The sequence below is a fragment of the Euprymna scolopes genome, chromosome 44 (genome assembly GCF_053919585.1).
Source record: "Euprymna scolopes isolate OS-2025 chromosome 44, ASM5391958v1, whole genome shotgun sequence".
Classification (NCBI taxonomy): Eukaryota; Metazoa; Mollusca; class Cephalopoda; order Sepiida; family Sepiolidae; genus Euprymna; species Euprymna scolopes.
The window spans coordinates 32,558,784-32,577,049 of record NC_136525.1 but is presented as its reverse complement, the minus strand read 5'-3'; the positions used below and the strand labels follow the sequence as shown (position 1 = coordinate 32,577,049).

General features: G+C 29.8%; 1 protein-coding gene across 2 annotated transcripts in view; it reads left to right on the top strand.

The window, feature by feature from the left end:
• LOC145268765 (arf-GAP with dual PH domain-containing protein 1-like) overlaps positions 1-18,266 on the top strand; it is a 137,181-nt gene that overhangs the window by 65,332 nt on the left and 53,583 nt on the right. Inside the window, exons 2-3 of one of the 2 annotated variants that reach the window (XM_080124364.1) lie at positions 6,596-6,729; positions 13,228-13,258. Coding sequence is in view for 1 of the 2 variants with exons in the window: in XM_080124363.1 (XP_079980489.1) it covers positions 6,596-6,729 (134 nt within the window). In the remaining variant the exon portion in view is untranslated. The remainder of the gene's footprint in view (positions 1-6,595; positions 6,730-13,227; positions 13,259-18,266) is intronic. The other variant, XM_080124363.1, reaches the window with a different exon arrangement.

Below are 18,266 nucleotides of genomic sequence, written 5' to 3'. Positions count from 1 at the left end.
GATCAGTCCTCAGTCGATTTTGGTGGACGGTGTGCCTCGTCACGTGAAGGATTTGCGCCCTCGCCATTATGTTGTTACATCGGAGGAAGAGGGAGACTCAGACAGTATGATGTCTTCTGAAAAGACAGAGAGTATGATGCAGGACGACGGAGAGGATTTTGAGCCATATAATGTACATACTGAAAAAGCGGAGGAAAGACCACCCGTCTTGCCTTTACAAAGGAGTACCCGACAGAGACAAATACTGCCCCCCTGCCCTGATTGTGAAACACCGCCTATGGAGCAGACTGGTGGCAATAATGGCGATGAGGAGGATGGCAGGGAGGAAGTGCTGCCTCCGGTTCTTCGGAGAAGTACCAGACAGAGACGACTGCCCCCCTGCCCCATTTGTGATCATGAGATCAGGGGGGAGTGTAGCAGAAGTAGCAATAACTAAAATGAGGGGAAAAAGAGCTTACCTCGGGTACGTCTGTTGTGTCACCGGTTGGGGGGAAAAAGAGAATTCCAAGATGGCGTCCGGGGGTTTTTATTAGCGTTTACCCCATGCAGCTCTCGGAAAATCACGTTTCTTTCTCATGTGATTATGCAAATGGATAATTCCCGGCCACTATAAAAGCAGGAGGCTAGAAACGAGTCGGCAGTGTCCTGCAAATTGTGTGCGTGGGTGTTTCTGGCGATTGGAGTGTGTCTTCTTTTACCACGGTTATCACGGACAGGAATTCCCTCTCTTCTGGAGGTGGGCGATATTGACTATTTTGAAGTTGTACTGTTGCTGACAGAACATTTTTTTTTTTTTTGCCTACTACATTTTTGTTTCTCCCTTATAATGACTGCCACCAAACATATATAGGTGAAACACAACGTAAATTAGAAATAAGACTTAATGAACATAAAAGAGAAATAAAGAATGGAAACTCTTTAAATGCACTTTTTTGCCATTGTGCTGAACATGATCACTCGTTTAACGTTGATCATGCAAAAATTATCAAATTCGTTGTAGATAGAGCTAAACGAAGACTTCTAGAATCAGCACTTATTTCAAATACTACACCATCAAGCAAAGAAAAGGTTTCTACAATTTAGCTTTTATTATAGGAAATATAATGAGAGAGCAAAATATGAATACAGATCCTGGGTAATCAGTCTATATGTCCTTAACCATCTCTCCTCATATAATTTAAACAAAATAAGATAAAAAAAAAATTAAATATGCATGTATATATGTATTTGAATAATCATTTTAATGTGTATATATAAGCATAGGATAATCCCACCTTGCCACACGCACATTTATAATTTCGGCCGAGAATGGGAAGGACTTTAGGATTTATTCCTCTTTCACTCGCACGTGGTCTGTAATCGTTTTCTTCTACATTTTTCCTACGAAATCCTGATGATGTCCCCTGAAATAAGGACGAAACGTTGATTCCTATTTTATTAATTCTCGGTTTTCCTTCTCAAATAACATATATATATATATATATATATATATATATATATATATATATATATATATATATTATGTAGGTTAATCTTCTAAACTAATGAATGGATTATTATGAATTTTAGAATATATAGTTTTGTAAAAACATTAAAGTTATGCATATATATAAGTTCTTTTTCCTTTTTAAATTTCTTTTATAAACCAATTATCATAAATTTTGAGATATATATATTCTCTGCAACTTGATAGGTAACATGGCATGTGATTTATTTATTTATTTTTTAAAAGTTTACCATGTAGGGAGTACATCTATGCAAACTCACATCTCCCCTTCCAAAACTTTCATAATAAATTAGATAAAAAAAAAAATTGCTACAGAAAATTTTGAGTTATGCATTTTTTAAAAACTAGGTGCATGTACTTGAACATTAGTAATATGCCTGGGTTTGTTACAATCCTAACAAATTGATTTTGGAATATATATTCTAGGCAACAGGATGAGTAATGTGGACAAATTCCTATTTTTATTTATTTCTTTGTAGACTTTACCATTTAAGGATAATGGGTACTAGCGGAACCATATCATATCCCATAAAAGAAAATATTAACATACTTTATTAATTGCATATGCCCATCCTGATATTATAAAAGATCAGAAAAACATTGGTACTGTCGGTTTTTAACCTAAAAAAGAGGATCAATTATTAAGCGCCTATATCAGCCTCTTTTTAGACTCTGTTTATATCTTTCTGGAAATGATATCTACCCCCTTTGTTTGAATTTGAACACTGTGTTTTTCTGATTTTCAACACCTATATAAATAACTATTACGTCTTATTTTTGAAATTTTCTTAATTGTGCACTCTGTTGGGGTTCTCTTCTAACTTTATATATATATATTAGGGGTGTACCAATTAATCAGCATTTTTGCCAATTAATCGGTCTTATTCTGTGCAAGAATAAGACTGATTAATCGGCAAAAAAATGTGTGTGCACCAGGAAAATGGAACAACTCTATGCACAGTTCTAAGTCATTTGAAAGCCAATGACTTGTCAAACTCAGAAAGAGAGCATTATCTGTTGTCACTGTCCAAATGTCTGTAGTCAAATAAATGCTGTTAATTTCATCAAGAGATGATTGAATTTTTGTTTTTGCTTTTGTAAATATATCTGTAATTATTTTTTCAGTGAAGTACTTTTTTGATGGAATACTGTAATTAGTTTTGCAATAAGCTTATTACATCCAATCTTAGATGTTACAGAATATGGTTGGACATAAACAGCAATCATTTTTCTTATCAAATACTGGATTTGTTGTGACCTGTGGTCATCAAAATCCCAAACTTTCTTTTTGGTCAATATTGATTCTATAGTAGCCTGGTGTTTTACTGGAGACTCATAGTTGCTGCCACTTGTTCCTGGAATGTCTGTCCTTGAATATTCTTGGTGCTTCTTTTTCTTATATGCAATTTTTTTTTTTTTTGATGAACTTTTCTAAGATGGTTTAACATATTAGTCGTCGTAAAAGTTTTTGCTGATTTGCTACTCTTGCATATAATTGTTGGACATACTCTTATTCTTGGAATTGACATCAAAGAACTTTCAGTGGAAACTAGTTGCCATAATGGTTTAATGTTGTTGTCAACATTTAGTTAATTTTTTACATATTTTAATTACTTATGTCTGATATCTTTTTAGTAATTCATCTCAATAGAATATACATTATCTAAACCAAAAAAATAAAAATATATGTAATGGTAGCAAGAGTTAAAAAATGAGGAAAAAAGTATAACTGATGAAGAATGAATTATTTTTGATGTCTGCACATCGTCACAATTTACTGTACAATTCCTTAACGTGAAAACTGAAAGGTGAAGTAAAAATTTTCTTTGACAGTGATTTAAAGTAAAACAAGCTGCGCGTGCGTGGTCTCCCTCTGGTGCAGCATGTGAGATGACGGCACAAAAAAAAAGTGAAATGATGAATGTGAGAAGTGTGAAGATTGTCCTAAAAACAAATATTACTTCCATCATAGTTAAAAATTGACTACTTTTATTTGAACTTATATTTTTTTTTTCGCTCTTTTTGGCCCAATCACGGTGCTTGGGCGTCCTAAGGAATTACGGTGCTTTCAGGCTACTTCCCCAACCACTTCTCATGATTGCAATTCAATCATCCCAAGCAACACACTTCCTCCTGTCGGACTCCTCAACATTGGGAACACCCGTTTCTTCAATTCTGGAATGCAAAACTTTTCTTGTGAGCTCCTGGGAACGCCGAATCCCAGTGAAAATGGACAAATGGTGCAGTTTCATGCCTTAAGACATGTATATTTGAATTCAGCACCATGGAAAACCACTATATAGAAATACATATCAAGTTTTTGAGTAATATGAAAAAAAAGAGATCCAAAAAGGCATGTTTTTTTAGCCTTAAAAGTCGTAAAGGGATGCAAACCAGAATTTTGTTAGGGTCACCCATACTGAATTAATATTAAGAACAATGGCCTCCACATTTTGGCCAAGTTACAGGAAAATCTAATGGATGGATCAAACGCTATGGGGTAAAAAGTGTCATTTTGGAGCATTTTTTACCTCTTTTGAACCCCTAGATATGCCGAATGCAAGTGTAAATGGAAAATGGTGCAGTTTCAGGCCTTAACACATGTATATTTGAGTTGACGACTATGAAAAACCACTATATAGTCAGACATATCAAGTTTTTGTTGAGAAATATGAAAAAAGAGCCACAAAAAAGGGGCGTTTTTAGCACTAAAAGTCCCCAGGGACGCGAATCAGAATTTTGCCAGAGTCACCAATACAGGATTTATATTAAGAACATTGGGCTCCATATTTTGGCCAAGTTTAAAAAAATCTAATAGATGGATCAAAAGTTATGGGGCAAAACGTGTCATTTTTGGCGATTTTTGGGCATTTTTGACCTCTTTTGAGCTCCTGGGGACGCAACGGTTACTTTTGCAAAAAAGAATTTTTTTACTCTGCACATCTATTTAATGAAATACAATTTGTGGCAAAATTTCAGGAAAAACTAATGGACGGTTATCTGGCAATCGTCCGGACTAACAGACTGATGAACGCATGCATAGACGCCACTGAAAAATAAGACCCTCTCTGATAAATCCGAAGGGAGGGGGACCAAAATAATAATGTTAATTTGATAGGAAGAGAAATGAGGGAAATTTTCCATATGTTTACATTTATTTACCTCAAATTCAGTTCAATTTTCACAAACTACATGTTATTTGATAACATGGTGTAGATGATGCAGGTCTCACTAATAAATTTTCACTGGCAAGAAAAAAAAAGGGAGTTAATTTGTCTTCATTTACAATTAAATTTAATTAATATTAGTATCATTTATGACAAAAAAAAATTGATGATAAATCAGTATTAGAAAACCTATTAATTGGCCAGTTTACTAATTGGTACATCCCATATATATATACATATATATATAAGAACAAGTAGTTAATAAAACATGTTAAAAACACTTTGAAAAATAGTAAAAAACATAGCTAATTTGAAAAGGAAACACTAAATAAGTGGATAGTCCTTAATCCGTGAAGTTTTGAAGAAATACTTTCCTTCTCATCAGAGGGTAGGATTTAGCTAAATGTGGTATCGGATTTTGCTTGCAAAAGTATTAAATGAAACTACAAGTAAGTAATAGATCTTACTTGATAACAAAAAGTAAAGCAGAGGGAATAGGGTGAATAAAAAAGTGATTTTTTTTTTTGATGGACAGTCTGGTAAAGGGTAAAATATCCAATGACGGTAAAATCCAAAGATGCAGAATCCAAGAAAGTTAGTTAAATTTCCATTCGCACAAGTAAAATCCAAGGAAATCGCGTAATTGGAAGATGATCCAAAGTAATCCAAAAGGCAGAAATCCGTGGAATAATTCACAAATAGGTCCAAGGAAAAGGGAAAGAATTCCAATATATTATTAAAAGGAAGATAAAATGTGCGTAAAAAAAGGAATGGAAGAAATATACAGCTCGACTGTCGAGGCAAGGCTGAATTAAGGAAAATGCTTGAAGAAGAAAAAGAAGGGAGGAAGAAAAAAAAAAGGTTGAATGGTGATTGGAATAAATTTAAAACAGAAAAACCAATGTCAAAATGACCCAGACAAGATGATGTTAAAGGCGCCAAAATTTTAAGCAAAAAAGAGGTCAACTGAAATGTACAAGTTATTATTTAAGAATTAAATTATCAGCAGGAGTTTTTGAAGGAAACCAAATGACATACACATACACAGATGATGTGTTACAGGGTCTTAGCTTTGTACGAAAAGCTAAGTCTCTCTCTCGGTTCAAAATGTTGAGATCCAGCAACAAGCAAGAGCAAGATAGCCAGCAACAAGTTAAACTGCAGACCAACTTAATGTGGGTACTGGTCTCCTGCTTTATGGTTTTTTAAATCTGAGATTTGCTTCTCCTAGAAAGGTTGCCTTCACCGCGGCTTACGGGAGCCCTCTCCACCCCAGCACACACATACATACACACACGGTGCTAGTTGGCCATTGACTCCGAAAAAGGGTTCATTCGCCCTTTGAAAGGTCTTGTTTTTAATCCTTCAGGGAAACTAGCCGCCCTCCTCACCAAACAAGTCTGGTGGGGGAACCAGTTTAGTCACCGGTGACCTGACCATGAGGCAGGTAGCACTGGGTTACATGGTACCAGTAGCATATGACATGACCTGACTATGACACATGTAAATACAAACATACATACAAACATACATACATATATATGAATACATACAATTACACACATATATATACACACACACACACACACACACACACACACACACACAACAAGCACACACATACATGCATATAAGTAAATAGATGAATAAATAAATAAATAAAAAGTTAAAAAAAAAATTATAGGGAAAGAAAGGCTGGTATCTGCAAATTCCGGATAAAACAAGTAAATATGTAAGTAAGTAAGTAAATGCATATATAAGTAAACATACATGCAGAATATAAATGTGTAGGTAGATTGATATATTTGATAGATAGGAATATTTAAATATTAATTATCATTGTTATTAATATATATATATATATATATATATATATATATATATATATTAGTTTGTATAATTGTCAATTTCTTTTTTTCAGATCCAGATTGGGCCTCCTGTACTTTAGGTGTATTTTTATGCCAAGATTGTGCTGGCATCCACCGTAGCCTTACAACAGGTATTAGCCGTGTGAAATCAATCCATCTTGATAAATGGGAATCCGATCACCTAAAGGTAAAAACCACTGTTTTCTTTAAATAATATCCCGTTTTCAGTGTCCTCATACAATGATCCAATCTGAAAATGAGGCTAAATTCTTTAACAGAGCAACTTTAAAAACATAATTTTAAAAAGTCATGAAAAAAAGTTAACTCGAAACAATTAGTAAATGCAATTAATATTATTAATACAACTTTCTTTGTAAATAAGAAGCAAAATACGTTTTTTGCAAGTTAATTTAATTACTAAGATTTTAATTGAGAAATTTGTAGGATAAAAATTGGATAAAATAAAAAGTTTTACAAATTAAAAAAAAATTCTTTTTTGAAAATTTTTTTGTGAAAAATGATTTTTCATTTTTAAAAATAATTTTAAATCCCATAAAGTTATTATTAAAAGAAAAAAAAAAAAAACATACACTAAATTATTTCCATTAAATGAAAAATCTTATATCATTAATAAAAACCACATTTCATTATTTTCCTATTTCATTATCAAATAAATAATTACATTTTTTCTTACATAAATATTAGCATACTTATTTTTTAACATTATTTGATTTATACCAAATATTTAACTAGAGTTTTCAAATAATGTTGCATGGCTTTAAAACTTTGACAATGCAGATTAGAATACTGCATGATCTAATATAACTGATACATTATTATTTTTAAAATGCTATTCATTGGATCTTTATCAAAATAAAATAAATAACATAAAAAAGCTATTTTACGGAAGTTATTTTTGCAATTTCTAAGTTTAAAATACCGCATCTGAATAAGTTATTTTCCTTGATTATAATGTTTTGAGTCACTTTCCTTTCACTAACTTTTTATATATATAACAAAAAAAATTGATAAAAATATAAATTGGAAAAAAATGCAGTATTTGTTAATTCTTCAAAAATTCAAACAAGGAATTATTCTTTAACCCTGGAATTTTCAAAGACACACACTTTTCATCTGAGGATTAATATTAGTAAATGTCTCACTGATAAACATAAATTTGAAAATATATAAAAAGATTTTTCAATAGAATCAAAGAAAGTAAAAATCCAATAATTGATCAATTAATAAATAAATAAGGAAGAATCCGACGTACAAAGACTGAAAGAGATTAAATTAAAATCCAAATTTTTGATGGATTGAAGAATATTACAATTTATTCAATTCATATTTCTATCATCAATATTTATTTAATTGCTTTAACTAGTTTAATGAGCTTTCTACTATGAAGGTATTATCTTTGTAATTTAAATATATTTATATTAATTATACATAATACCTCTACTTTCAGTTGTAATTTAAATTAATATATATATATATAGATAATATAACACCTCTACCTTTAGCTGTAATTTAAATTATATATATCAATAATATAATTCTTCTGTCTTTAGTTATAATTTAAATTAATATATATATATTTATATATATATATATATATATATATATAATATATATATATATATATATATATAATTAACATAATATCTCTACCTCCGGTTGTAATTCAAAATTTTTCATTAATAAATTGTGCAAAAACAAGAAGAAAGTGAGTAATTAAATTACGCAGTGTCATCAAATTTCCACCATTTATTTCCTATGATGATCAGTGGCACAGAGAAGGCAATATATAAATGTGTTTATTTTTAAGCAAGACGTGACAATTATTTTTATTATAAACCTTTCATTATTTCAAGGAAAAAAAAGAAAAAAAAAAACAAATTATAAATTATACAGATAAATTAAGAAGCAACCATCGAATTTATAGAGTTCTGCTAGTATGTGTGTGTATGTATATATATATATATATATATATATATATATATATATATATTTAAAAGAGTGTAGCCATCAACAATTGTGGGCTTTTTTAAAGGTTTTCATCATATTTTTATTTTAAAATATTTTAAAATAAAAATAAAAATATGATGAAAACCTTTAAAAAAACCCACAATTGTTGATGGCTACACTCTTTTAAATATACATTTTTTTGTTTCGTTGGAACTACACAACCATCACTTTAAATATATATATATATATATATATATATATATATATATATATAAAGTGTAAAATGACCCTCTCTTTGTGACCTTGGTGAAAGGTGCTGATGAGGAAATGCTTTGAAATGCACATATACAAAAATAAGAACATAATGATCGATCATTCCAAGTAGTCCTGAAATGATTGTATGTTGGATCATAGGTTGAATTTTAGGAACAATCCAAATAAATAAATAATGTTATAAAACAATTTATTCTCTCTATCTATCTATATATATATATATATATATATATATATATATATATATATATATATATATATATATATATATATATATAGAGAGAGAGAGAGAGAGAATTATTCCAGGTTAATATTTTTCGGATGTGAAACCACTAATTAATTTAACAAGGTTCATACCGAAGTAAGGCAAGAAATACCGCTTATTTATTTTACATAAGCATTTATATTTTGCTATACATTCATGACCATGTTTCAGTAGCCACTTATAAGTAACTAGAGACTGCTTCAGACAAAACATGCTCATGATTTTGTAGCAACATATAAATGCTTATGTAAAATAAATAAAAAGTATATATATATATATTATATATATATATATCTGGGTGTATATTAGTGGCCTGGCAAGTCCACAAGTGGACATATATTTTGACTGAGATGTGTTGCTTAGAGAGAAATGATATAGTGGATGTAATGTGATTTTTAAAGACAGGTTTAGAACAGGAGACTGGATTTGGTATGATTGTGTTGAAAGAATGGTTGCGTGAGTATATGTATAAAAATTAATGAAAACATGCTGATAAGAAAGATACATATAAAGACTTGGTCAGTGATAAGTTAGTTTGAAATTCAATTTCAAAAAGCTGTCCAACACATGTAAAGCAGATGTTAAAGCAATTATTATGATGATGCAACAATAATTATTCTACAGTTTATTAGAGCAAGTAACATTAATTTCCTGAACAGAACTTTTTTTGCAGCGCCTTATGTCCCCTTAAAATGTTTGAATCAAGATATAATGATAATAAACTTTATGTCTAGAAGCCTTATTATAATTTTGATGGAAATCCATTACATGACTTTGAACATGTCTAGAAATAAAGTTTAAGCTTAAGACGTCTTAATAAGAATTAAAAATTCAGGGAACTTTTGCTTAATTGGTGTCAAATGACTATGGATTAAACTCAATACAAGCTTCAATGCCTTTCCAAAACAAGAAAAAAAAGAACCTAGTGATTTTGAAAAATCTGAAATTTTTAGGGTTTTTTTTTTTTTTTTTTACATAACAAAAGCATTTTTATAGTTTTGCAATACAAGTTTTGTTCTCTGCTAAAGAAAAATGTTTAAATTGTTTATGTATATAAATTTACAAAAAAAAGGTATATGATGCATGTTCTACGTCTGCTAATTGTTAAAGGTTCAGGTCAGAGAAAAACGTGATAAAAATTCAGTAAATGATTTTATGTTTTTGTTAAATATTAATTTATATTATTATTAATAAATATGAGGAATCATTTTGAGTTAAAATTTGAGTTTCGTTTTTAGATAAATGCAACGTCAGATCAAATTCAATGGCCATTTTGTTTTGATTTAGCATAATGTTGACACATTTCAAGCATATCTTTCTCAATTTTACATGCACCATACTAAATGGATTTTAAATCGAAATGATTCATCATTTAGCAATATATAACAAAAACAAAGTACAATTATTTTTAATGACCATGCAGTATTTTTCTCACATTTTTTTTTTAATGTGACCTTTATCGTTTACTCTACATCTATAGAGAGAGTTAACAATGTTTGAAAATTAATAGATTTTACTCGAAAAAAAAAAAGAATGTCACTTAAAATTCTAAGGAATAATTTTTGGATGTATTCAAATAAACATAAAATCCCCAAAAAATAAACTTTGGACTTTTCTTTTTTTGCTTATTCAATTTGTCTAAATTTTGAAAAATAACTTTAGACCATGACCATTCTTATAGACATGACCGTGTTTTGAACCCATCCAACCTTAAAGAATAATGATAAAAAAATGCAAGTTATGCCATACTAAAGTAAAAAGTGTGAGCCACCTGATATCTGGTTGTAAGATTCTGTTGGGATCGGCTACTATACAACACAACACAACACAACACAAAGGAGTGTGTAAATATCTCCTCTGGACCATTTGTAAAAAAGTTAAATATCAAATGTAGTAGCAAGTCCTGAGAACATATACCAGAAAGAACAGTTGGAAAAAAAGTCATGCACCATCCATTATGATTGTACAATTCCTACACCTACCTAGAAAACGGAGCTATTAAACTTGACAGTTATATGGGATAAGAAGGAGAAAGGAGCATCCTTAATAGAAGTTAATGTCCCCAATGATGCCAAATTAAAAAGAGCTGAGAGGAAAAAGATTATGAAATACCAAGATCTTATGTATGACATGAAAAGAAACTGGAATCTTAGGAAGATCTCCATCATTCCAGTAATTATAGGAGCAACTGGATTTAAGAAAAAGAATGAAAAAACTACCTGGCAAATATACCTGGTGAACCAAGTGCAGGAGAGATACAAACAATTACACTTAAAAGGGATGGTGAGAATCTTAAAAAGGTCTCTTGGTCGAAATGTATGAGATAGCGGATGAATGTTTAGCATCTGGTAGGATGCCTCATTCCCAGCTAGAACAAAAAAAAAAAACAGTAAATTAACTAGAGATTTTCATGACGCATCAGTTTACAACCACTACCGCTTTTAATTCTACTTTAATGTCGTTTAAAAGGAGGACACACGTTTCAAGACATTTCTCTTGCATAACTAAAAAAAAAAAAAAATCCCCATAGGAGGATAAGAAAATTGAGTAAAAGTATAAATAAATGAACAAAAAACAAACATTTTTTGTTGTGGAAATTGATAACCAATAAGCAAAGCAAAAGAAATTGATAACCAATAAGCAAAGCAAAAGAAATTGATAACCAATAAGCAAAGCAAAAGAAATTGATAACCAATAAGCAAAGCAAAAGAAATTGATAACCAATAAGCAAAGCAAAAGAAATTGATAACCAATAAGCAAAGCAAAAGAAATTGATAACCAATAAGCAAAGCAAAAGAAATTGATAACCAATAAGCAAAGCAAAAGAAATTGATAACCAATAAGCAAAGCAAAAGAAATTGATAACCAATAAGCAAAGCAAAAGAAATTGATAACCAATAAGCAAAGCAAAAGAAATTGATAACCAATAAGCAAAGCAAAAGAGATAATTTTAAGTAAATTAAAGACGTGATCTGCTTAACGTTTTAACAGAAAAAAATTTAATGTTTTTTCAGACCCTTCCTCCTTTATGATGGAAAGAAAATATTGTACACCAAAATTACATTGTTCAAGGAGTTTTATTTTTATTAAGAAAATTATTTGTAGTGAATTTGAGTTTTTTTCAATGTCCCCTCCCCATTAAGAATGGCTTTCTAAAATCTTACAAAAGTTAAAATTATTTTGAGTTATCTCCCTTATTTCCTTCAGACTGTTTTTAAGATGGTGTCATGCGATGGTCACTTGTAGTTCATCCATAAAATTTGACTTTTTTTATTTAAAAATAAAACTACCAAATCAATTTACATGATTTTTGGTATATGATATTTTCTTTCTGTCACAGTTATGTATTACAGATTTTTCTTTATTTTTGTTTTTTCATGAGGACAAATTCTGGACAAGCACCAAAAATTTAACTCTGCTTGCTTAATTTTCCATATGGTAAACTAAACTATATTACTGCATCGTGATTTAATTATTGGCATGTCTTTTAACAATCCAAATAAAAATCGTATACTTACGTCAGTTGAATTAGAAATTCAAATCGGTATCTAAAAAATAATCCAAAAATAAAAACACTGGTACGTACTTTCGTGTCATGTTGAAATTAGTAAAAAAATGGCTAGAACTATTTTTCATAAAAAAAAACAAAAACATCCATTTGAAATAGCGAAAAGTGAAAACAAGGAGATAAGTCAGTTTGTTGTATGGAATAGCTAAAACTGCATAATTAAATGAATCTTATTTTTTCTTGTAAATATTTTTCTACTCAATTATTTTAGGTAATTTTCAAAATTTGTACTAATTTCAACATTACACATAATCACGTAAAAGTGTTTTTACTAAAAATGCATTTTTTTTTAGATAGTCCACTTTTAATGCACAAACACAAAAATTTCTTTGAATATGTTAAGAAATCATGTTTTGTTTAGCAAAGCAAAAACCAGATATTGATAATTAATAACTTTTCTTTTAGTTGCTTCTGCTGATGAACATTTGTCAGCCTCAAATCAGATTTGTCGGCTGTACCATGGAGAAACCTGTAGCAATTTGATTACTTATGAGAATGGTTTATGATAAGTATTTGTTAACATTGGATTTAAAGACGACCATGTTGTAGTCTGCAGGGAGCCAATTTCATATTATATCTTTTGAATCTCAAATACATTATTCTCTTTCCAGCTGCCACAGCTTCTGGCCTCTGGCCAAACAGGTTGGTACAAATTAATGAGAGTTTTCCTTTATTTCCACAAAAAAAAAAAAAAATAATACAACCAACCAAGTAATCCCTTACCAATTTCGATAGTAAAGCACCCCCGTCCCTTACCACTAAAAATGACACTTTTACTTTTTTTTGTTTGTGTTTTCTACCACTCTGCATCCTGTCTTTTTTTTTTTTCTCCACTATTTTTTGTCATGAGATTTCACTGGTAATTTCTTAAAAAAAAGGGAAGTGGTGTGTGCATCCTGCTTTTATAATTTGGGTAAATTTGAAGCCAATGTTCAAATTTAACATTGCTCTGTTGTCCTATTAAAAAGTAATCTTTTTGTTGAAGCTTTTTTTGTGACGGACTGTAAATTATATATATGAGGTGTAAGTGTATATATATATGAGGTGTATATGGTATATGAAGACATACGTAGCAAGAATATTATTTGACTTTAATTATAAAAGACTGTCTCTATAATTACACAATAAAAATGTACACAATTTCAATTTTTATAAAGGCTGAATATAGCAATTTGAAAATAGAATAAGTAGCTAACCAAAAAGAGCCTTTGGGTCGCCCTCTACTATAGTCAAATACTTTAAAAATACTTTTTTTTTATGTCTTATTCTGTCTTCAAATACATTACACAGCATGTAGATAAAATGAAAGGTTTTGTTTAAAATTCTCAGATGGTTATCGGAGTACAACAGACATATGATGTAATGAAGATCAGAATTGTATACAAAAATAAATAATTGTAACAAAAATAATCTCCAACAGCATGCCAAGAATTATGCAACACAAAACTTATCTTGATAAATTTTGTTGAATTTAGGCCGATCTTCTGCGGATTATTATCCAAAGATTATCAGGTTAATGATCTAAAAAATTTATTCAGCAAAACCCAATAAAATATTTTTAGATTAAAAAATCCAAACAAACAAAAAAAATCAACAAAATCTGATTATATAATAAACATAAAAGAATTGCTAAAATGAATTCACTGAACAGAATTTTTGTGTCTTACAAAGTCTTTAATTTCGAAAATCCATTTTTGATCAAAACCCATTTGAATGATTTCAATTCTTGAAAATGTCTAAAATTTAAAGAATATTAATAAAAGATTGAAATTTAGGAAATTTTTAATTATGGAGAGTAGAAAATGAACCGTGGTTTTTTTTTAAGCAGCCTTGTAACTTTCTTCCCTTATTTTCTTCTTAGTCCTCACATTCATGAGTGATGTTTCTGACAAACAGGGAAGAATTGTTGTCTTCTGGGTTAGAATCTAGTCGTATAACATTTGTTGTTAGTGGCTTTTTATTTATTTTTTTTTTAACCTAGGAAGTAGTATTTCTTTTTTAGCTCCTTGTCTGGAGCGATTTTCATAAAAAATTTTTTGTATCTAATGGCTATGGATAAAATTTGCTAAAAACCTGAAATGTTTGAATTTTCAAATACGTATATGCTTAAAAAAAACCCTTAAAATAACTCAAAGGAACTGAGATTTGGGGAATACTTATTAATTAATGTATAATACCTATTATTAAAATGTCATAAAAATCAGACTGAACCTAGTATATAATCTGTTAGGGTGGGGGAGATTTTTCTTATTCTGCGTTTCGTCACTTTTAGCTATCTTGTATCTCACTTAAGTTCCTTTTTTTTTCCTGTCCTTTATCATGGATTGGTCAAATATGGTTACTGAGAGATTCTGAGTTCAAACCATGGTGAAGGAACATAAACAAAACATTAATTAGTTTGATATTTTGTTTTCTCATCAATGTCTGGTAACAAAGAAATAAAATTAGAAAAGAAAAATGTTTTCAATTTTTGTTTTATTTTTTGTAATTCATATACACATGCCCTTTAGAATATTTTAAAAGTTGGTCATACATTTTTAAGATGGGTCATAAATTTTAAAGATAAATTTCTAATATTGTGCACATTTTAATAGACACTGTGGCCTTGTTACCTCAGTTTTAATATTTTTATTGGAAAACATTTTATTAAATGAAACCTTTGAAAGTAGATACATTCTATTTAATGACAGTGGAAGGTACTTACGCTAAAGAAGGACTGTGCTATCGCCAGAATTTTCTGGACAATTTACATAAAATGCCGGAAGGTGCTGAAATGGAAATGCTGTAGCCCAAAGAAAAAAATTCATTAAGAAAAGATTTGTTGTTATTGTTGGTCTCTTATTAAAAAAAATAATACTTGTCTTCAGTTGAACAAAAAGAAAGTCATAAAAAAATCAAATAAAACTTGTTTGAGATCAGTTGTCTGTTATCCAAAAATAAATATTTATCCATGAAACTTAATTTTTTTTCTTTCTTGATTTGAATTTTGATTTTCTTGAAGTTTCAGAAAAATATTCATTGTATTTTCTTCATAACAATAAAAAGAATATTTTCATTTTTGTTTCAATTTTTTGTTGAAGTATCTTTGCAAAAAAATGTTCCTTTCATTAAAAAATTTGGCTCAAGTTTGCACAAAAAAAAGTCATAAAACTTACATCCAACATCTTCCGGCATTTTATCTAAATTACCTGGAAAATTCTCACTGTAGAACGGTCTTTATTTTGCATAAGTACCCATATTAATTATGATTTCAAACATCTTAAACATGCTCCAGGAATGACTACACTTATGAAATATATGAAAGCTCTGATTGATATAAAATATTGACCATTGAGCTTAACTTTAATTTCAACTCTGAACTTATATCTTAGATCTTGCATGTTTTTAAACCTTGAAAATATGTAGCGGAGTTAATTCCAGCTATTTGAATGGCTAAAATAAAACAGTTCAAATTCTGATACATGTTTTCAAGATGACTTCAACTTTTCTTACATATATCTCACAATTTAGAAAAATCATCCAAACGCTCAATTATAAATCATACAATATTATTTTATTTACTCTACTGTGTCTTGGAATTAGGAAAAAATATGGCCTGTTCTTCATATAGACTCCTCAGTTGCATTTACCGCAGTAAGCTTTTATGCATGAAACAATGTTGATGAATCTATCTGGATCAAGAACATGCCAGAATTTTGTAGATATTTTGTGTGCTTTTGGTTTCACATCGAGGGTATGAATGTGAAACTAAAGTACACACATGACATCATTGTCACAAGTTACATACCAATTAGAAGGAATTCTTAATGACATTCACAATAATGCTGATGGAAGGGGGGGGGGTTGCTAAGGTCATGTTTAAAAAATATGTTACAAAAGCTCCAGTCACACCAATGAAAGGTGAAAAAGTTGAAGTTAATAATGGCATTTACGTAAGGAAGGTAGTGTTAAATGACACTGATATCATACCTGAAATCAAACGCTTGAATGAACAATTTCTTTTTTAGTAAACAATATCATGAAGAGTATAAAGTCCACCATGAACATTAAAACAGAACATGTTCAGTGAATACATCATCGGATGTTATGACGTAGGGTAACAAAATATTGGCACTCCATAATGCAGCAATAATGCAGCAATACAAAAAAAGCAAGAGTCACACAATGCAAAATGGAATGCATTATACTTGGGATCAGTTTACATGATAGAAAAAGAAACACCTGAATCAGACAGCAAATTGGAATAACACGATCACCATGCAAACAACGAAAGCATAGAAAGGTTGTTAAATATGAATGTTTATATGAGCATAAAAAAAAGCAAGACTTTGTGTGAAATACAATGTATCTACTTTGATATTTCATCAAATAAAATATTAAATAGTTATTAATCCATTTATTATACCGACATAAGCATTATTTGTAAATCACTGGTGCTCTCCATTGTTACAGCCATATGAAATATTGCTGTTAAAAAGAAAATAACAAGAAACCTTTATAAAGTACTTACTTGAAAAAGAAAAAAGTATTCATTAAAATTCATGGAAATTAATCCAGTACTTTTGTTTGTAGCAGGAATTTTGCTGCCATTGCTGTTGTCCTGATGAATTTCGTGACTGCTTAACTCCTCTTAATATACCTCTTCATGAGTAGAAATTTAAAATAGCATCAAACCAGAAAAAAAACAAACAAAAAAAACCCCTGCTAATATTAATTGTCATATTGTGTAATTTGTTTTTTTTATTATTAAACACCTGAGTAATTTTCTGTAAATTTGGGTGTATGCTAATATTTTCAAATAGAAAGTAAGTATTTCCTAAAATTATCCTGTTAACTTATAAGTACAATGTTTCATATGGGTGTAACTATGGAAAAGCACCCTATCACTTATCAAAAATATATGCACGTTTTTTTTTTTTAATTTGTTTTATTTTATCATATGTTTGCGTGCAATTGTTATAAAATTCAGTGGACCTCCCCACCCCTCCAATCACAAATAAAACCTACGTATTGATTAATGGTTGAAGTGGTGATGTGATGTGCCTTAATCATTCACATGCATTTTTTTTTCCATGTGATGTGCCTTAATCATTCACACTTTCTTTTCATTTTAAACGTTTTTATTTAAAAGAAAAAAATGTTATTGATGATCTTGTGTTGACGTATTAAACAATATATCAGGTACTTGCGTCCATGGTCGATTTGAGTAGCTTCATGTACTTTGAAGAAATGAAAAAAAAATATTGCCGAACATTTTCAGTGCTTGTTTTAGATTTCAAGTGACAAAATAAATTTCATTAGACTTATTCTACATTCAAAATATATATTTTATGCTATAAAATGATCTGTTAAAAAAAAATAATGGATCTTAACCCACAATCGTAATAAAAAGCTAGTTAGTAATTTCCAAACGCATCCAATAAATGTCACCAATTGTGTGAAAAGTATTTTGCTTAATTTTCGATTTTTGAGCGATTATCAAGGCTCGACTATGGATCCAATGAGACCACCATTTTATTTTTTGTTCTAACTTGACAGGCTTTACACTACATTTTAGGTTTTAAGTAAAAAAAAAAACACTTTAAAAGAAGTTAAAACCTAAAAAACTTATTCAGATAGAAGAGTAACTTTGCTTGCCTTTGTTAATTCT